The sequence below is a fragment of the Convolutriloba macropyga genome, chromosome 1 (assembly GCF_964194025.1).
Source record: "Convolutriloba macropyga chromosome 1, txConMacr16.3, whole genome shotgun sequence".
Classification (NCBI taxonomy): Eukaryota; Metazoa; Xenacoelomorpha; order Acoela; family Convolutidae; genus Convolutriloba; species Convolutriloba macropyga.
Genome location: NC_134468.1, coordinates 38,775,046 through 38,797,138, shown reverse-complemented (window position 1 = coordinate 38,797,138; position 22,093 = coordinate 38,775,046). Strand labels below are relative to the sequence as shown.

The 22,093-nt window shown below is 36.4% G+C and overlaps 1 protein-coding gene across 1 annotated transcript in view; it reads left to right on the top strand.

The window, feature by feature from the left end:
- The window catches only part of LOC142338648 (uncharacterized), an 83,613-nt gene extending 69,600 nt beyond the window's left edge, over window positions 1-14,013 (top strand). The window contains exons 14-15 of the mRNA XM_075388496.1: window positions 12,654-12,892; window positions 13,182-14,013. Of these exons, the coding sequence (XP_075244611.1) occupies window positions 12,654-12,892; window positions 13,182-13,697 (755 nt within the window). The 3' untranslated portion in view covers window positions 13,698-14,013. The remainder of the gene's footprint in view (window positions 1-12,653; window positions 12,893-13,181) is intronic.
- The last annotated feature ends 8,080 nt before the right edge of the window (window positions 14,014-22,093 follow it).

Genomic DNA, 22,093 nt, shown 5'->3' with positions numbered 1-22,093 from the left:
GAAGACATCGACACATTTTAAGAGGCCAGTTTGATTTAAAAAACTCAAGTCCCAGTCTTTTTGTGTGATTTTATTCCTAAAAAAGGGATTAAAGGTAATCCTCAAAAAAAGATCAAAAGTTAGAAGGTTAATAGTATTTCAAAAGCCGGTGTTTCATTGTTCTCCTTTTTTGTAGTGATATTTTTAATCCTGTTTTTTACACGAATTTTCGTGTGAGCCATTTGACCTTTTTTCATCAAAAATTGGATCAGCAGGAAGTGCTCAGAGGCCATTATATATGCAACCAACGGAAATTGTTTCGGAGACGCATACTTATGGTGTGAAGGGCGATTTTTAGAGTTTGATCTATGTTTTGTCCCATAAGTTCTTTAAAATGTTTTTTGGGCTGTTTCAAAAGCAATTTTCTTTTGGTATTGAATGAAATGTTTGATTTTTTTTAGACCAATAGGTTTCTTTTATAATTTTTTGGTACTATATTCTTATTTGGAAAATTTCCTAACTACAGTTTGCTGAACCGTTTGGGCCAAACAATCAATTCTCAATTACATGATTTTTGCAATGATAATTTTAAATTGTCTTTGTTTAACGGATGCGCTCTATAAAAGACAATCTTTTGGTTTCTAATGTGTCGGGGACCTGCACCCAGCTTAATGTGTATAGTTTAATGTGCAGGTGCTTGTTCTACTTTTTACATAGTACTATGCTATATCACAACGCATAATTGTTGAATGGGGGGCATAATAGATCCAACTAAAGCCCGCCTAAGGAGGCTCTGGAAGCGCATGTTTATTTACTTCATTAAGGAGCATGGTTAAGGGAAGACATCGACCAATTTTAAGAGGTCAGTGACATGAAAACAAAATAAAGTTTTCGTCCTGTTATCTTTTCGTTGCCTGACTGGTTTTTCGTCTGGCCTTTTTTTGTCTTTTTACCTGAACAGGGGTTGAAAAGGTTAAGCCCGGAAGTGGCCGAAGAAGTTGCCTAGCAGCTGTCTTAGAGACTTGCGCCTTTTGGGCTCTAATTATGCGTTTCACCAAAACTGCTTATAAGGACACAATTTCAGGGTGTGAATTGCGGTTGTTAGTCTTAGAAAAATCGACGCCTTTAATTCATCCCCCGATACCGCCGGCCAAATTCCTCCAAACGGACAATTAAACCCCCATATCGTCCAGTTCTCCAATTAGCCATCCCATGGCCGGCCACCTCTTGAACACACCGCCCACTCCACTCCAACCCTCTATTGCTAGCATCTCTATTTTCCGGCTGGCTACTCCTGAAGCCAATCGCTCACCGCTTGAGAGCAATTTGCCTTGTTTTAGATGTGTTTGTTTTTTGAGTTCTTGCTTGTTCATTGGATTTTTTTGTCGTCCATCTCTTCCATTCTTTCTTCTGACGCTTTTTTTCTCCGCTCATACCCACTATTGCTAGCATCTCTAATTTCCACCTGGCTACTCCTGAAGTCAATTTCTCGCCGGTCGTTTGAGAGCAATTTGCCCGACTATAGAGTTATATGTTTTTGTTTTTTTATCTCTGGCATTCTCTTTTTTCTGACGCTTTTTTTCAATGTCTCATTTTCTATGAATTTTGTCTTTTTAATATTTTGTCTTTCTGCTCTAGCTTTTATTTTTTTTCTCTGTTCGTGTTATCTTTCTTCACCTCCTTTATGATATGTGGAATGTATAAAAAAAGATACGAATAGGGAAAATATTGTTGAAAAAGAGCAAGAAAAAATATACGGAAAACAATAAAGGCAGAGAATAAAGTTTGACGGGAAAAAGAAAATTGAAAGTTTGAGTTTCCCTCGTATACATAAAAATGAGGGTAACCAAGAGAGAATTCTCAACCTTTCTCTTTTTTCCGGTTTTTAATATTTTGTGCCATTCTTTTTTGGTCCTATATATTCTTTCCGCCTGTGTTTTCTTTTTGATCCATTTCTTCCTGATTTTTGCTCATTCATCTCTATTTGTTGTTTTTGCTCTTTTTTCTATCGGTTTAACCCCTCGTTGTCTTTTGTTTCTGTCTTTTGTTTCAATCTCTCTCTTTCTCTCTCTCTCTCTCTCTCTCTCTGTTGCTCTCTGTCTGTAGTATTTCAATCGTGCGCGCTTAACTTTTCAATCCGTTAGCACAAGAACGGGTTTCAAGGTCTCAGATTAAGGTACTGGATTTTTTTGCTTTTTGGATCTCTGGTTGGTGTTGTTTGCTCACAGTATTACAATCTCAGGTATGCATCAATTTGAAAGCATTTTTTTGAAAAATTTAATAAGCAGCATGGTTAAGGGAAGACATCGACACATTTTAAGAGGCCAGTGTGATAAAAAAACATAAGTCCTTTTGGCTTTTTGTGCGATTTTCCTTCCTCAAAAAAGGATTAAGAGGTTAACCTCAGAAAAGGGAATAAAAGGTAGAAGCCTAATATTTCGGTTTTTTTTGCTCTCAAACAAATTTTCTAGTGATGATATTAGTCCTGTTTTTTAATACGATTTTTCGCATTGCCGATTTTTCGTCTGACCCATTTGACATTTCGTCATCAAAAATTGGATAAGCAGGAATCGCCCAGAGCGCATTAAGTATGCAACTAACAGAAATTGTGTGGGAGACGCATACTCATGATGTGAAGGGCGGTTTTTAGAGTTTGAGCTATGTTTTGCCTATTAGTTTTTTAGTGTTTTGCCGGCTTTTCAAAAGCAATTTTCTATGCTATTGAAAGAAATATTTTGTTTTGAGACCAATAATTTTCTGTTCTACTTCTTTGGTACTAGACTCTTATTTGGACAATTTTCGTGATTGCAGATTGCAGAACTGTTTGGGCGAAAATGTCAATTCTCGATTACGTGAATCTTGCAATGATAATTTTTAATCGTATTTATTAAAAGTGTGAGTCTAAGAACCACGTTATTTCGTCTTTAATGGTCTTTAAATCTCTTGGTCTTTAATGTGTCGGACCCTGCTTGCTGCTTGATGTCGATGTTTACATGCCGCCTGGCGCTTATTCTATTTTTTACATAGTAAAATGCTGTATAACAACGCATAATTTTTGACTGGGATGACAAAATAGATTCAACTTGTGCCTGTCTAAGTTTCTTTAAGCGCATGTTTAAGAACTTCATTAAGCAGCATAGTCCAGGGAAGACATCAACCACTTTTAAATGGCCAGTGACATAAAAACAAAAAATAAACATTTTTCCTGTTGTCTTTCCGTGCGATTTTTCGCTTGACTGATTTTTCTGGCCTTTATCTTTTTTTTCTCAAAAAGAGATGAAAAGGTTAAGCCCGGAGGTGGCTGAGCAGCTGTCTGAGAGACTTGCGCATTTTAGGCTCTAAGTATGCGATTCACCTGAAATGCTTCTAAGGAGACATTTTCAGGGTGTGAATTGCGGTTGTTAGTCTTAGAAAAATCGACGCCTTTAATTCATCCCCCGATACCGCCGGCCAAATTCCTCCAAACTGACAATTTAAACCCCCATATCGTCCAGTTCTCCAATTAGCCATCCCATGGCCGGCCACCTCTTGAACACACCGCCCACTCCACTCCAACCCTCTATTGCTAGCATCTCTATTTTCCGGCTGGCTACTCCTGAAGCCAATCGCTCACCGCTTGAGAGCAATTTGCCTTGTTTTAGATGTGTTTGTCTTTTGAGTTCTTGCTTGTTCATTGGATTTTTTTCTCGTCCATCTCTTCCATTCTTTCTTCTGACGCTTTTTTTCTCCGCTCATACCCACTATTGCTAGCATCTCTAATTTCCACCTGGCTACTCCTGAAGTCAATTTCTCGCCGGTCGTTTGAGAGCAATTTGCCCGACTATAGAGTTATATGTTTTTGTTTTTTTATCTCTGGCATTCTCTTTTTTCTGACGCTTTTTTTCAATGTCTCATTTTCTGTGAATTTTGTCTTTTTAATATTTTGTCTTTCTGCTCTAGCTTTTATTTTTTTTCTCTGTTCGTGTTATCTTTCTTCACCTCCTTTATGATATGTGGAATGTATAAAAAAAGATACGAATAGGGAAAATATTTTTGAAAAAGAGCAAGAAAAAATATACGGAAAACAATAAAGGCAGAGAATAAAGTTTGACGGGAAAAAGAAAATTGAAAGTTTGAGTTTCCCTCGTATACATAAAAATGAGGGTAACCAAGAGAGAATTCTCAACCTTTCTCTTTTTTCCGGTTTTTAATATTTTGTGCCATTCTTTTTTGGTCCTATTTATTCTTTCCGCCTGTGTTTTCTTTTTGATCCATTTCTTCCTGATTTTTGCTCATTCATCTCGATTTGTTGTTTTTGCTCTTTTTTCTATCGGTTTAACCCCTCGTTGTCTTTTGTTTCTGTCTTTTGTTTCAATCTCTCTCTTTCTCTCTCTCTCTCTCTCTCTCTGTTGCTCTCTGTCTGTAGTATTTCAATCGTGCGCGCTTAACTTTTCAATCCGTTAGCACAAGAACGGGTTTCAAGGTCTCAGATTAAGGTACTGGATTTTTTTGCTTTTTGGATCTCTGGTTGGTGTTGTTTGCTCACAGTATTACAATCTCAGGTATGCATCAATTTGAAAGCATTTTTTTGAAAAAATTAATAAGCAGCATGGTTAAGGGAAGACATCGACACATTTTAAGAGGCCAGTGTGATAAAAAAACATAAGTCCTTTTGGCTTTTTGTGCGATTTTCCTTCCTCAAAAAAGGATTAAGAGGTTAACCTCAGAAAAGGGAATAAAAGGTAGAAGCCTAATATTTCGGTTTTTTTTGCTCTCAAACAAATTTTCTAGTGATGATATTAGTCCTGTTTTTTAATACGATTTTTCGCATTGCCGATTTTTCGTCTGACCCATTTGACATTTCGTCATCAAAAATTGGATAAGCAGGAATCGCCCAGAGCGCATTAAGTATGCAACTAACAGAAATTGTGTGGGAGACGCATACTCATGATGTGAAGGGTGGTTTTTAGAGTTTGAGCTATGTTTTGCCTATTAGTTTTTTAGTGTTTTGCCGGCTTTTCAAAAGCAATTTTCTATGCTATTGAAAGAAATATTTTGTTTTGAGACCAATAATTTTCTGTTCTACTTCTTTGGTACTAGACTCTTATTTGGACAATTTTCGTGATTGCAGATTGCAGAACCGTTTGGGCGAAAATGTCAATTCTCGATTACGTGAATCTTGCAATGATAATTTTTAATCGTATTTATTAAAAGTGTGAGTCTAAGAACCACGTTATTTCGTCTTTAATGGTCTTTAAATCTCTTGGTCTTTAATGTGTCGGACCCTGCTTGCTGCTTGATGTCGATGTTTACATGCCGCCTGGCGCTTATTCTATTTTTTACATAGTAAAATGCTGTATAACAACGCATAATTTTTGACTGGGATGACAAAATAGATTCAACTTGTGCCTGTCTAAGTTTCTTTAAGCGCATGTTTAAGAACTTCATTAAGCAGCATAGTCAAGGGAAGACATCAACCACTTTTAAATGGCCAGTGACATAAAAACAAAAAATAAACATTTTTCCTGTTGTCTTTCCGTGCGATTTTTCGCTTGACTGATTTTTCTTCTGGCCTTTATCTTTTTTTTCTCAAAAAGAGATGAAAAGGTTAAGCCCGGAGGTGGCTGAGCAGCTGTCTGAGAGACTTGCGCATTTTAGGCTCTAAGTATGCGATTCACCTGAAATGCTTCTAAGGAGACATTTTCAGGGTGTGAATGGCGGTTCTAAGTCTTAAAAAATCTACCCTTCTAATTCATCCCTCGACAGCTCCGTCCAAACTTCCAAACTGACGGTTTGGACCCCCTTTCGCTTCCAGCTCTCACAACCCCCTCCTCTGTCCCCCTCCGGCCCATGGTTTTAACTCTTTCCCGCCACTCCGCTCATACCCCTATTGCTAGCATCCCTCAGCCCTATCTGGCTACTACCGAAACTCCAAACACTCGCTGGCCGTTTGAGAGCAATTTGCCCGCCTTTATTTGGTTATGTTTGTTTTCCGATTTTTTTTAGTTAGCTTTGTTTTAATTCTGCTCACTTCCTTCTCTTTCTTTTGACGCTTCTTTCAATGTCTGAAAACCTATAATTTTTGTCTCTTTTAATTTATCCTTTTTTCGCTCTAGCTTGGGCTCTAATTATGCGTTTCACCAAAACTGCTTTTAAGGACACAATTTCAGGGTGTGAATTGCGGTTGTTAGTCTTAGAAAAATCGACGCTTCTAATTCATCCCCCGATAACGCCGGCCAAATTCCTCCAAACTGACAGTTTAAACCCCCATATCGTCCAGTTCTCCAATCAGCCACCCCCTGGCCGGCCACCTCTTGAACACACCGCCCACTCAACTCCAACTCTCTATTGCTAGCATCTCTAAATTCCGGCTGGCTACTCCTGAAGCCAATCGCTCACCGCTTGAGAGCAATTTGCCTTGTTTTAGATGTGATTGTTTTTTGAGTTTTTATTTGTTCATTGGATTTTTTTCTCGTCCATCTCTTCCATTCTTTCTTCTGACGCTTTTTTTCTCCGCTCATACCCCCTATTGCTAGCATCTCTAATTTCCACCTGGCTACTCCTGAAGTCAATTTCTCGCCGGTCGTTTGAGAGCAATTTGCCCGACTATAGAGTTATATGTTTTTTTATCTCTGCCATTCTCTTTTTTCTGACGCTTTTTTTCAATGTCTCATTTTCTATGAATTTTGTCTTTTTAATATTTTGTCTTTCTGGTCTAGCTTTTATTTTTTTCTCTGTTCGTGTTATCTTTCTTCACCTCCTTTATGATATGTGGAATGTATAAAAAAGATACGAATAGGGAAAATATTGTTAAAAAAGAGCAAGAAAAAATATACGCAAAACAATAAAGGCAGAGAATAAAGTTTGACGGGAAAAAAGAAAATTGAAAGTTTGAGTTTCCCTCGTATACATAAAAATGAGGTTAACCAAGAGAGAATTCTCAACCTTTCTCTTTTTTCCGGTTTTTAATATTTTGTGCCATTCTTTTTGGGTCCTATATATTCTTTCCGTCTGTGTTTTCTTTTTGATCCATTTCTTCCTGATTTTTGCTCATTCATCTCGATTTGTTGTTTTTGCTCTTTTTTCTATCGGTTTAACCCCTCGTTGTCTTTTGTTCAGTCTTTTGTTTCAATCTCTCTCTCTCTCTCTCTCTCTCTCTCTGTTGCTCTCTGTCTGTATTATTTCAATCGTGCGCGCTTAACTTTTTTCAATCCGTTAGCACAAGAACGGGTTTGAAGGTCTCAGATTAAGGTACTGGATTTTTTTTGCTTTTTGGATCTCTAGTTGGTGTTGTTTGCTCACAGTATTACAATCTCAGGTATGCATCAATTTGAATGCAATTTTTTTGAAAAAATTAATACGCAGCATGGTTAAGGGAAGACATCGACACATTTTAAGAGGCCAGTGAGATAAAAAAACATAAGTACTTTTGGCTTTTTGTGTGATTTTTCTTCCTCAAAAAAGGATTAAAAGGTTAACCTCAGAAAATGGAATAAAAGGTAGAAGCTTAATATTTCGGTTTTTCTTTGCTCTCAAACAAATTTTCTAGTGATTATGTTAGTCCTGTTTTTTTATCCGATTTTTCGCATTGCCGATTTTTCGTCTGACCCATTTGACATTTCGTCATCAAAAATTGGATAAGCAGGAATCGCCCAGAGCGCATTAAGTATGCAACTAACAGAAATTGTGTGGGAGACGCATACTCATGATGTGAAGGGCGGTTTTTAGAGTTTGAGCTATGTTTTGTCCTATTAGTTCTTTAGTGTTTGGCCGGCTTTTCAAAAGCAATTTTCTATGGTATTGAAAGAAATATTTGATTTGTTTTGAGACCAATAATTTTCTGTTCTACTTCTTTGGTACTAGACTCTTATTTGGACAATTTTCGTGATTGCAGATTGCAGAACCGTTTGGGCGAAATTGTCAATTCTCGATTACGTGAATCTTGCAATGATAATTTTAAATCGTATTTATTAAAAGTGTGAGTCTAAGAACCACGTTATTTCGTCTTTAATGGTCTTTAAATCTCTTGGTCTTTAATGTGTCGGACCCTGCTTGCTGCTTGATGTCGATGTTTACATGCCGCCAGGCGCTTATTCTATTTTTTACATAGTAAAATGCTGTATAACAACGCATAATTTTTGACTGGGATGACAAAATAGATTCAACTTGTGCCTGTGTAAGTTTCTTTAAGCGCATGTTTAAGAACTTCATTAAGCAGCATAGTCAAGGGAAGACATCAACCACTTTTAAATGGCCAGTGACATAAAAACAAAAAATAAACATTTTTCCTGTTGTCTTTCCGTGCGATTTTTCGCTTGACTGATTTTTCTTCTGGCCTTTATCTTTTTTTCTCAAAAAGAGATGAAAAGGTTAAGCCCGGAGGTGGCTGAGCAGCTGTCTGAGAGACTTGCGCATTTTAGGCTCTAAGTATGCGATTCACCTGAAATGCTTCTAAGGAGACATTTGCAGGTTGTGAATGGCGGTTCTAAGTCTTAAAAAATCTACCCTTCTAATTCATCCCTCGACAGCTCCGTCCAAACTTCCAAACTGACGATTTGGACCCCCTTTCGCTTCCAGCTCTCACAACCCCCTCCTCTGTCCCCCTCCGGCCCATGGTTTTAACTCTTCCCCGCCACTCCGCTCATACCCCTATTGCTAGCATCCCTCAGCCCTATCTGGCTACTACCGAAACTCCAAACACTCGCCAGCCGTTTGAGAGCAATTTGCCCGACTTTATTTGGTTATGTTTGTTTTCCGATTTTTTTTAGTTAGCTTTGTTTTAATTCTGCTCTCTTCCTTCTCTTTCTTTTGACGCTTCTTTCAATGTCTGAAAACCTATAATTTTTGTCTCTTTTAGTTTATCCTTTTTTCGCTCTAGCTTTCTATCTTTTGTTGTTTTTTCCTCTTCTCATGTTCTTTTTCCCATACTTCATGATATGTGAAAAAGATACAAATAGAGAAATTTCTGGTAAAAAAGGGAAAAAGAAATATGCGAAACAAAAATGCTGTCAGAAATTAAAAATTAAAAGGAAAAAAACAGAAAATTGAATGTTTGAGATCTCCCCATATACATGAAAATGGGGAAACGAAAATAATATCAATCTCTTCTTCTCTTTTTCCGGTTTTTAACTTTTTTGAATTATTTTTTCGTCTTATAAATTTTTCTTTCGGTCGGTTTCTATTTGATCGATTTCTTCCTGATTTTCGCTCATTCATCTCAATTTGTTGTTTTTGCACTTTTTTCTATCGGAGTAACTCCTCTTTGTCTTTTGTTTCAATCTTTTTGCTGTTTTTCAATGGTCTGTCATCTTTTCAATCTTTGTGGCTGTTTTTTTTTCTTTGTTTTTTCAAATCAATCGTGCGTCTGTCGTTTTCAAATTTTTTCCTTGGGTTATTTTCTTTCGTTCGTGTTTTCTCCATCGCTCCTCTCCTCTCTATTTCTCTCTCTCTCTCTCTCTCTCTCTCTCTCTCTCTCTGTGTGTGTGTGTGTGTGTGTGTGTGTGTGTGTGTGTGTGTGTGTGTGTGTGTGTGTGTGTGTGTGTGTGTCGCTCTCTGTCTCTTTAGTCCTTCAAGCCTGAGCACTTAAGACTTTTTTGAACCCGTTAGCACAGAAGAAGGGGTTGGAAAAAGGTCTCAGATTAAGGTACTAGATTTTTTTGCTTCTGAAGCTCTCTTCTGTTATTCTCTCACAAGATTATCATCTCAAGAAAATTAGTTTGAGATTCCCTCATATACATAAAAAATAGGGAAACCAGGAAGGAAATCTCAATCTCTTTCTCTTTCCGGTTTTTACGTTTTTGGCATTCTTTTTTTTGGACATATATATTTTTCATTCCGCCTGTGTTTTCTATTTGATCCATTTCTTCCTGATTTTGGCTCTCTCGTGTTGGTAGAAGGTCTCAGATTAAGATACTAGGTTACTTTTGCTTTTGAATTTCTCTCTGGTGTTATTTTCTCAGATGCGCAGCAATTTTTTGTTTTGAATTGCCTAAATGAAAACCGACATCCTTTTGCTTATTTGAACCAATTACCTTAATGTTATTGCGTGAATGCTAGTATCAATTTAAACCAATCGTATGGTCTATAAAAGTTGTGTTTGAGGTTCCCTGATATTGAAGTATACCCTCTCCCGTACCTCTAAAACAAATATTTTCTGGAATCAAGTGGAAATTGGTTTCGAGTTTACTTTGTTCTATTCGTTGAACTGTGCAATGTTTAGTTATGACCTCAAACGTGTTCTTTCTTCTAGTTATACATATAAAACTCATTGCACCTTTTAGTCGTCCAACAACCAGGAATATCCGATCATCGGGAAGGACCAACATCGGTTGTAAACAATAATTGGCCCATTTACAACCTGAGTTTTTGGAAAGGTTATGTTCAAGAAATGTATTGGCTTTCTAGAAAGATACTGTATGAAGAAGAGTTCGGCTTCCGACCTATGCGCTCGACATCTGATGCAATGGCTAGCTTAATTGAGACCATCGAAATGAAAAATGAAAGGAAATAATTGTACGGCTGTCTTTTTAGACATACAAAAAGCTTTCGACACCGTGAACAGAGAAATTTTTTTTGAGAAAAAAAAACGGACGAACTTGTTTTTCGTTGTCCGGTTTTGAAATGGTTTAAGTACTATCTATGGTTTGAAACACAGTGTGTATTTTGGAAGGTTTTTCAGAGGTTGGGTGAGAACCTGGAGGATCTTTTCTTTAATTAACAGCCGCCGTCAGCCTCTCAACCTCTATTATTTAGGCGCTGTCCTTTTTTTTAATTCGCTTTACCTTTTGATCACGTTTTTCGTTTTATATAAGTCACAATTTTCACGCATAACTCCTAACATACTTCACTCTGTTTCAACTGATGGATTTGAAATTCTTTCACGTATTGAATTGCGCAATTAAGTGAATACGTTAAAAGTCAGAAGAGCAAGATCAAAAGAAACAGGATAAGCATACAAAGCCCGGTCGTTAAGTCATATTGCAGTAGGTTATCCAAGTTCTTTAAAGCGATTGCTAGCTGGCAATAGTATTTTGCTTAATAGCGTTGATTTTAGAAGCTGAATTAAATGTCAGTTTAGAATCTAACCGAATATGCAGAATTTGCTCACCAAATAAAAAGGTTGACACTTAGAAAAATTCTGTCAGTTTCTATCTTTTTTCTTATTCTGTTTCAATCCCAATGTGCGTCAAGCGGGTCAACGGGGGCTATTTTCTGGCAATTTTCCGGCTATGTTTATGCTTGAGTTGTTTTCTGGACGCTTTTAGATACTCCACAACGGACTTGTTTGCTGATGACACTTGCTTGCTTTTTCCAACACAACTACCTTGTGAAGACCTGTTTTCAGAGATGACATCCATTGTAAGATTGCTACATTCATATAAGCTTTTTCTAAATTTTGAGAAAAATAGCAGGGGAAAATATTGAGACTGCCTTTTAGTGAACTGTCATCGTTTCAAATAGTAAGGATTAATTATCGACTCACTTAACATTCCAAGATCACATATTGTTTGTTTGCAGAAAACTTCCAAAGTTCGTTACTTTTGTTGGCTCGGTTAAAGAATTCATGCAACCTAAAAACTAAATTCTGTTTTATTGAGGTACTATTGTCCCAGTCTTTGAGTATGCAAATTTGATTTATGGATGTACCAAATGGCGATTAATTTTCAAAAACCTTATGGCTTAATGTTCACTCTTTTTTCAGATTGAGGCTTTTGACCGTTAGTGAGCTATACTTGAAACATTTATTCAAGTTTATCCTGAATTGATACCACAAGTTTCATGAAATTGTTGAAATGAGTGAGACCACTGCGGTATCACTCATTTCAACAATTTCAACAAAAAAGTTTTATTAATAGCCGCCCTCATCTTAGCCGGCTATTATTGCGCTCCTTTTTTTTACTTCGTCGAACTTTTTTTTCGCTTTACCAATTTTGCCGCTTTTTCGACATTTTGCGTGAAATCTTTTGACTTCTCTAGGCTAGTTCCACTCTTCTGTCATTCTGCTCAAAGTCCTTTTAAACAGCAGTTGCTCAGCAAAGCAATTCAAAATGAAGCGAGTCAGTATAAAAAATCAAAGTCAGAGATAGAAACGGGATAAACCCATAAAGCCCATTTTTAGATGCCCGGTACTTGAACTTTGTTCTCAGATGTTTTAGTTACTATCTATAATGCTTATTGGTATTGATACTAGACCCTGTAGCCTCTCACTGAGAGACAGGAGTATGTTCAACTACGAAATGACATCAAAATAAATCGCACTTAAAAATGTTTTTGTACAAATATCAATTTTCGTTAATATTTTCTTTTCTTTCAATCCCAATAGAGTTATGGGAATCAACGAGAGCTATTTTCCGGCAATCTGCCGGGTATGTTTGAACTTTCTAGAGCAGAAAAAAGGTCGGGACAAATGCTGAAAAATGGCTTTGCATAAAATTGAGAAGACTGTCAACCGTTTCCAATACAGTTTGATATTGTACTTTGTAGAACAGTGTAATGGAAGTGAAATGGAAGAACGTGTGTTCAAGTAACATGTTCTTTTTTTCTTGGGGTGTTTCATAAAGATACGAGAGTATCGCCAAACGTCCACTCCTGTTTGTATTTATTTAATGATTGGATTATGCTTAATCCGTTTTGTTATTGTCAGATATATATGGAAGAAATTCAATTCTTTCATTCATTATTGCGTTGTCATTTAGCCGCCCTTCTCAATTACGTGAACGAGAATTGGCGCAATCTCCACAAACAGACTCAGAAGACACTCAGATCTGGATCTCAGGCAGACAATTTCATCGAGGAAGAACTGACGATTCCGCCAGTTGCGACTCCACTTAACGCGCATCAAAGAGTAGCTCACTCTGCTTCTGGGAGGAAACTCAGGCCTGCAAGTGCACTTTCCTGGAATGACAAAGACCTTATATTCCTTCAACAGAGAAAGGTCAGATATTTGATTACTGCAGTTTCACTAATTATAGCTTTTGGGCGATTAGTTTTGTGCAATTTAATTTCAAAATCAGGAAGGGTTCTATCGTGTTGTTTGTTCGAATCAATGCTCTTGTGTCATTTCAGAAGTTTTCTGCTGAGCGTTAACTGTTTCAAATTGTGTGCAAATGAAACAAGCAAATAGAAAATTGTAGCTATTCTGTTTCAAGATTTGACGACATCTGTTCATCACTATAAAAATTTTTAAATCACAATTAATTGGTATTTTTTATTCAAACTTTCAGAAAAAATCAGCGAGGAAGCTGATCAAAGCTCAGCGCGAGAGTTTCGACCAGGTGCCGGAAGATCCAATTGTAGCTGGAACCAGTGGCCATGTGGGGGAACTTCCAAACATTAACACCAAACCACCGTCGAGGTCTATACAGAGAACGGAATCGCGATCAAAATCACAACAGCGTTTTAAAGATTTATACATGCAACAACATAGGTCATCATGCGATATTCCAGGACGTTTTGATGTGTCGACAAGCAATGCTAGATCAGTGCATGGACCTAATAGCACACTGGATAGTTTAGTTATTGAAAGTAAGGTGGCTACCTCAACCAAACTTGAACGGAATACGTCACGTAGAAGTAGGTTCCAGGCAAGTCGACAGTCGAGACGTGAACTGCTGGTATCAGTTCCAACGACTGATAAGGACTATATTTGGCCCGAAGAAAGTGGGTATGGTGATGGCCTCTTCGAATACGAATATGCTAATGGGGCTATGTTTGTTCCAGCTAGATTTAACACTAACTAATTTGCAATCGTACCCTTTAGTTAAACCCTTAGCTTAGTAGTTCAAAATAGTGACAGGTCACAAATGTTTTCTATCTCCTGTGTATTAATCGTTGATCAAAACTGCGTAACCCCAATTGGTTTTGTAGTCACAAGCACAAATGAAGAGTATTATAACGTTGCCTACTTTATTAACGCTGCAATATTTAGCTGCTCATTGTTTTAGGGATTAGATTGCTTTCTTAATCCTTCACAGTTTAATGTTTGTACATATATTACTGTTGTACAATGTGTAAAATTTTAGTTGCTTCATCAAATTAAATTTGAGTCACACTTTTTGAGAATCTCATCTTTCAGGTTGCGCTAGGAGCCATTCACTAGCTGCAACGCTTCCCTGGGTTTTGGCGAATTGCTACAGAGTGTTTCAATAGCTCTCAAATGAAGTTGCAACTAACTCTCGGCTCTGCGACGTTCTTTCGAACAAAAAATAGCTGTACTTATGCTCGTTTGTTCCGCTCAAAATGAGGGTATTGATTTTGGCTGGGTATTTTAATGACTCGGCGACGATTAACGTTGACATTTTTAGCAATGTGAACTTAAATGGGAATATAGTTTCATTTGTCGATCTCTTGTACAATTTATAATTCAGATAAAAATAACTCAAGTCCTTCTGATTTGCTACTTTGTTTGAAAACCCCAATGACTTGATGGGCTAGTATTTCCTGCTTATCATAAACTTTTGGAGTCATATTGAGCAACTCAGAGTAATGAAGAGTTTTGCTTAGGATTTTAGACGAAGCTTTGATACGCAATCTTTTTTAGAAAGTTCTGCGAGTGCAGAAAGTTAATTCACTATTTGAGCTTCGAAGCTGTAGTAAGCGTAGCTATAGTGAGGTTTTCTTGTTAATTGCTCTCGAACGAAGTTTGAAGCAATTATTGTAAACATGTCTTTTTTATGCAAAATTTTGGCTTCATCGTTTTTGCGCTTTTGGTTGGGAACATTCTTTGACTTCTTGAGTGACTTTTCCACGCTTGAGTTCTTCATTTTTGAGTCATCTAAGTTTATCGCGTTCTAAAATAAAGTTTGTTGCTGTTATAAAAGGCAATTGTGAGTGAAGAAGAAGCAACGCCACTGTGAATTAGTAGTTAAGTGTTGGACTGGTATCCTGGATGCCTGTGGTTCCAACCCCTGAACCCGGTGCTTTTTTACGTCCATAAAACATCTAAGGTACACGCCTGCTAAATTCATCGGACGTTGCTCAGTTTGTTTAATTGCTCTCAAACGAAAATTTGTAGCAATTATATTAGTCCTGTCGGTCTTTTTTGCGATTTTTTGCTTGACCGATTTTTCGCCTGAAGCTTTTGAATTTTTGTCCTCAAAAACGGGATAAACAGGTAGCGCCCAGCGGGCATTAAGTGCTCTTTAAACCTTTCAGCTCAAACTGTTTTGGAGACTTATACTTAGGGTGTGAAGGTCGATTCTTAGAGGTTGAAGACACCCCCACTGTTGACCCCCCCCCCCCCCCCCCGCACTATTGGGGAAATTTTTTTGTCCTTTATTTTTCATTATTCACGTCTTTTCAGACGCAGGGGCCAGAAAACGTCCTTAAGGGTTTGATTATAAGTTAATGCAAAATTTTTTGCCATGGAATAATTTTATCATGTTTATCGTTTTTTCCGGCACCAGGGCTCTAGGGACCTCCTCCAAGATTAGATAAGCTGTCGCATAGTTTCTAGAGTTAATGGAATGGTTATCAATATTTTAAGGACTCCAGCTTTATCAGTTTTTGATAGTTTGATTTTTAATAGCCTCACTGCGATAGCTGGGGCTATTATTGGCCTTCTCTTGGTTTTTTTTATTTCGTCGTCATGATTTTTGTTACGACCATATGACGTCACAGCCACTTTTTTGTTCATTCGTTCATGCAATTTCAACTGAATTGCATGTGTGACGTCATTTTTTGCTCTTAGTGGAGCGAGTTTTTTTGTTCATGCGCGTGATTATATTTTTGGTCACACTTGACTTACCTCACTCTCAAAAATGACTTTGAAATTGACTTTTATTTACTTTAATTCAAAGAGATAAGGTCAAATGGGTGTGTCACTCTAAATGAAGGTTATTTGAGATCAGCTAATACAGGCAGCGATAACTTATACAGATTTTTAAATCAAAATATAACAGATCAGCCTTCAATGAAATGACGAGTTTTTTTGGTCTGTCTTTTACTGTTTTTCTAAGACTGACGATCTACGAATCTATTGCGGCTATTTTCTGGCAATGTTTCAAATTTTTGGAAAATTATTTTTATCTTCCAAGTTTATGGATCCTTATGGGCCAGTGAAACTATTTGAAATAGGGATACTGGATAGTGTCTTGAGACAATGGAATGGTTTTGAAGTTTTTAATATCTTGAATATTAGCAAGATTTTGTTAAAATTTGCTATTGTTTTTAAAGTTTTTGAATTTTTTTTCGTCCTTTTCTGAGTTTAACGATCATTACTGGCCAACAAAGCTTTTCAAGTCTTGCAGATGTATTACTTGACATAACTCCAGAGACAAAAAACAGTTTTGAACTTTTTCACTGCAAAATCTGGAAGCTTTTCTTTTAAATTTAGCAAATTTTTTAAATATCGTTTTTATTTGATTTACTGACAAGGCTAGAAAACTAAAATTTGCTGAGGCGAATCAAGCTAAAGCTAGCCTCACTAAACTGTGGTTATTTACCAACCAAGCCATCCGCTCGCCGGTAGTTTGAGAGCAGTTTGCCCGATAATTGTTGGTTGTTTTATTGCTCCGGAACGAAGGTTGAGACAGTTTCTGTAAATGTTTATTTCTTTTTTAATGCAAATTGTGAGTGATCTACGCGTTACTCTAATTCTGAAATAAATTTTGTTGCTAATATAAAAGCGTTTCTGATAGAGCGTGAATCAAAGATCTTGTAGCGTACTGGTTAAGATGTTAGTCTGGCATAATGGAGGTCCTGGGTTCGGTTCCCTTTGGGCTCGTTTGTTTGCACCCTTAAAATTTTTTTACTAAAGTACACCTAATAATTAAGTTGCCCCGCCTGTTCCAGAGCAATTTATCTGACGTTCGTCGGTTTATATTTTGTTTTACATAACAAAGAAATGAGTAAATGGCTCCATGGTTCTATCGGTTTTTACATTTTGAAAAATTCGAATTGCATTGAGGAGCTTTCTTGCGATTTGAAAACGGGTTTCGGTGGAGCGATTTGTACGACTTCAATAGGAGTGTTGATATTGTCTACTTTAATGACGACTCGAATAGGAGTATTGAAGGAGAGCCTTTTTACTACACTAAAAAGTATTGGAGGAGTCTTCTACGACCTGAAAAAAGTTAAGTTTTCTCTGTTTTGACGACTCGAATAGGTATAAATGTCACCTTTTTTATGTTGTTTGTCAATCTTTTTCGGTTGAAAATTCAGTGCTTCAAGCAAATAAAAATTGGTTGTCTTTCAAATTTGTTGTGCTAGGAGATCAGAGTCGGGTGTTGTTTTTGCAAGGTGTTGAGAGATGGGGAATGAAGTAAGAATGTTGAAATCGAAAAAAAGATTGATCGACGTTATCTTCTCCAACGACTGATTTAGGTAGTATAGTGTTTTTGCTTTGCGCTTCCTTAAAGTTAATCGCTAAGAAGAAAACACATTTTTCACATTAAAATGACTCATCAACTCACGGTTAAAATTGATTGGACTGGGGAATTTTTAGCTTTGGGAACAAGAAAAATTATTCGGTAGCGATTTGGTTGAAGTCTTAATTTAGAGGCTGAGCTGAACATGTTTGCACAATTGGGTTAGACTCTTTTTGAGACCTAGAAGATATTGGCTATATAAAAAAATGTTTTAATCACAACGTAGATCATTGTGTTATTGGCGGCCATTTTGTTGCTGTTTTATTTCTTTTAGTTTGTCCTAAATTTTCTGAATTCTTTTTTGAGAAAAATTATTTCTGCCGGAGACTTGAAAATTTTGTTGCTTAGAGGTGACTATTGAAACTTTTGACTGGCCCGTAATATTTTTTACAAATTTTCAAGTTTCACGTACATTTTTCCCCAATTTTAATTTTTAGTTTGGGTGCCTGGTTCACCTAGGAAATTAAAAAGTAATTCTGTTAGGTATCATAATGTCCATCACTTACAGAAGTCAGTCGGCCGTAACTGAGCTCCTTTTTCTAAATTCGAAAGTTCAATTTTTTATTCGCTTTAGCGAACTCTTGTTTTTGCAACTTTTTTAGATTTTCTAGGCTATTGGTTGCTCGTTCTGCTTCATTTGCATTTCAAGAGCACTTGCTCTGAAAAGTAATCCGAATTGAACGCAGTCAGTCAGTATCGAAATACGAAATAATTTGAAAATGGGATAAACTAATAAACTCGGATCTTAAGTCCCCATTTTTTAGCTTCGTTTGTTTCTTCATGTCTAGTTTCTTGTGCTACCCTTCTTTATACTCCCATTTCCATTTAGCATCAAGCTTTGGACTTGTTGTCTATTTTATAACCCTGAAAGAATACTAAATTGAATTTTGTTTTCATCCTCAATTTTTGTTTTAATCGGTTTTCTGAATAGTGGATGCGAAGCTTAATTTATTAAAGAATGGAATGATAAAAAAAGAACATTGTTAATTTCCTCTGGTACACATAAGTATAAAAAGCAAATGGTAAAAGAGGCAATGTAAAGTTAAGAATATAACATTATGTAAAATTATAAAATCATTAAATTACTTAACTAAAAATTTGACCTTACATTATTAATAAATGGCCTAAAATGCGAGCATAAAATGTTCTCACAATTTTATATGTACATCATGAAGATTAAAAAATAAAATTAAAATCTAATGCTCTCAATGTCATCTTTTATATCAGATGACATTGAGAGCATAACTCGTTCAATTTAATGCGTTCGGTTTGCAAGAAGAATTAGCCAATTCTTGGACCAAAATAATGTGAATATGATTGCATTTCAAAGAGTTTTAGTGCTCAGGTGAGTTTTAGAAGAGGGTGTTCTGAAGCGTACTCTTGTTTAACTAAAATAATTTTTTAACGTAGTAATGAAGTAAAGTTTTACTGAATTAGTTCGCAGGCGGTTTGATGTATTCGGGTAATTCGCAGGAGTTCGATTAAAATTGCAGATTGTTCTTCGTCCGTCTCTTTGTTTAGCAAAATCTTTTCAAACAAAACGGTTCACCTTTCTTATTGATGACGGCTTTTGATATTAGTTAAGTTTTTTCGGTCTTTTCATGGTGGTTTTTGTTTCAGAATGTTCGGTCTTTTCATGGTGTTTTTGTTTCAGAATATTTCTGTTGATGTCATTTGATGCCCCTTGCGAACATATTGCAATGGTTAGTTTCTGCTTTTTTGACATATAATGGTTTTCGATTAATGTTTTGTTTATCATGTGAGAACATTTCTTTGGTCCAATTTTTGTTGGATATGCATGATTTTAGTGTACTGCTAAACAATTTTTCTGTCAAGATATTTTTAGAGAATGTAAAAAATGTTGTCAGAAACAGCGCTCTTGAAACTACGAACGAAGACAGTGAAAGTATTCAGCAATGACACTGTGGATTCTTGTTGTGTGTCACCCACATCACCAGGAACTCCCATCGCCACAACTAGTATTAGAAATATCGATTCAAGTTTTGAAATCAGTTTGAAACCGTGCTTATTGCTCAGCCTTCCGATTAGTGTGATTGTGCAGATGATGTCTTATTTGTCTGCTTTCGAGTTGCTGAAGTTGTCGGCGACTTGCTCTACGCTCAGAACTCTCGTGCTAAGTCGTTGGGAGCTTTGGAGGAATTTATTGCGCAATCAACAGAATTTATCATTATTTAATTACAAGGTAATTTATTTTCTTTCAATTGGAACTCGTATCGTTTCTGTCAATTAAAAATAAGATTTCGGCAAACTTTATTTGAGTTGTGCTTTTTATAATTTGCCCTCAAGGCTGGTTTATCCACTGTGTTTGCTCGACCGATTCGGCTTCTAGTCGAGTGACCACTTAACTCGGAGCTTCTTTCATGATCATAATTTTTAGAAGCCAAAACTCTGCAGAGCAGTGCAATCCATGACTGCAAGTTGATGATAGCCCTTTTCCGTTTTTTGGCCTTTTCAAGTGTGTTGTAGCCTTAATGAGTTTTGAATCTGTTTTTTAGCCTCAAATAATTTGTTTTCAGTCAAATAAATCGCATCCATTTCGTCAAAAGTGAATTGATCTCAGATCTATACCAAGGTTAACTAAGGGTTGTTCCTGAAGTCTTCAATTATCACATGTTTTTAAGAGTCAAAGAGGAGTGGTGATTTTGATATTTTTAATCGGTCACGTGCACGTGAAACTTGACCTTAAAGTCAACGCCGCCCGTTAAAACAATTGTTAAGATCAATTCGCTGAACAAAAGTCATAACTGAAGGAAGAAGAGAGTTGACTGATCTTATTATGCGAGAGAGAGAGAGAGAGAGAGAGAGAGATTAAGTAAAATGCAAGAAAAGGAGTTGTGTTAAAATTATTGTTGAGCGAGCGAAACTGATTGTTCACTTCCGGTTTTTTAACGCAGTTTTTATAATTGCCCGCTCTTTCCTTATCTAAGTTTATCTTTATCTATCTTTTTTCTTAAAAATTGTTCCGACCCCGGGGAGGAATTATATAATATACTCAATTGGGTTTTTTGTTCAGTCAATTTTGGCCGATCGATATAATCATCGTAGAGTTGTGAGTGGTATCATTAGAAAGCCCGTCCAGCGTAGAATATGGAATTGAAAAAGATTTTTTGTTTTCCCCTTTTTACAGGGAGTTATCGAAGTTTAAAGTTTTGTTAACGGGAGACAGTATTCCGTTGTTTTTATTAATAGACGCACAGCGATAGCTGGGGCTATTATTGGCCTTCTCTTGTTTTTTTTTTATTTCGTCGTTAAGATTTTTGTTACAATCATATGACGTCACAACCACCTAAAATCTGCTTTTTGTTCATTCTTTCATGCAATTTCAACTGAAGTGCGTGCTTGACGTCATTTTTCGCTCTTACTGGAGTGAATTTCTTTGTTCATTCACGTGATTAAATTTTTTGTCACACTTGACTTACCTCACTCTCAAAAATGACTTCCTCACTTTGAAATTGACTTTTATTTATAATTCAAAAGAGATAAGTTCAAGTGAATGTGTGTCACTTGAAATGACGGTTAATTGAGAGCACCTAATGGAGGCAGCAATAACTTATACAGATTCTTGATGGAAATATAACATCAGGCTTCAATGAAAAGGCTAATTTTTTTGGTCTGTTTTATTTGCTCTTTTTAGAGACTGCAGATCTACGAAGCTATTGCGGCTATTTTCTGGCAATCTGCCTGCTAAGTTTTACATTTTCCGTATTTTTGACCAAATTTTAGTCAATTTTGCTTAGATTTGATAAAAATGGTTGCGGTGGTGCGATTAAATATATCTTGAAAGGTAGAGGAGGGTTGCTGAATTGTTCGGTCCGATTTTTGTGGCTAGAATTTCTCAAAATTTAGAATTTTTGTCAAAAATGGAACCAAACATCTTTTCCTGTCCTTGTAAATGAAATAGTATACATATAATGCCTTGAACACTGTGGTCTCGTAAAATTTTTTGTGGAGTTTTGGCTTCTGCCTGTATTTGTTATTTCGTAGTCTCCTGTCTTAGTCTCATTAATAACAGGCTTAATTGGCTTTCTGATGTGTTGCAATTTAATCCATCTCTTTATGTTGAATTTTTATGTCTGTTTTGACTTCTGAAAACATTTTCTAAAACACATTTGGACTTTTGAGCTTCGCATTTTTCATTTTTTTAGTCGATTTATAGCTTAGTCTCTGTAAAGACAGGTTGCAACCCGTTTCCAGTGAGCTATAATTTAATGTTGATGCGGTTTCTCCGCATTTCAAAGAGTTTTAGTGCTCAGGTAAGTTTTAGAAGAGGGTGTTCTGAAGCGTACTCTTGTTTAACTAAAATAATTTTTTAACGTAGTAATGAAGTAAAGTTTTACTGAATTAGTTCGCAGGCGGTTTGATGTATTCGGGTAATTCGCAGGAGTTCGATTTGAATTGCAGATTGTTCTTCGTCCGTCTCTTTGTTTCAGCAAAATCTTTTCAAACAAAACGGTTCACCTTTCTTATTGATGACGGCTTTTGATATTAGTTAAGTTTTTTCGGTCTTTTCATGGTTGTTTTTGTTTCAGAATGTTCGGTCTTTTCATGGTGTTTTTGTTTCAGAATGTTTCTGTTGATGTCATTTGATGCTCCCTGCGAACATATTGCAATGGTTAGTTTCTGCTTTTTTGACATATAATGGTTTTCGGTTAATGTTTTGTTTATCATGTGAGAACATTTCTTTGGTCCAATTTTTGTTGGATATGCATGATTTTAGTGTACTGCTAAACAATTTTTCTGTCAAGATA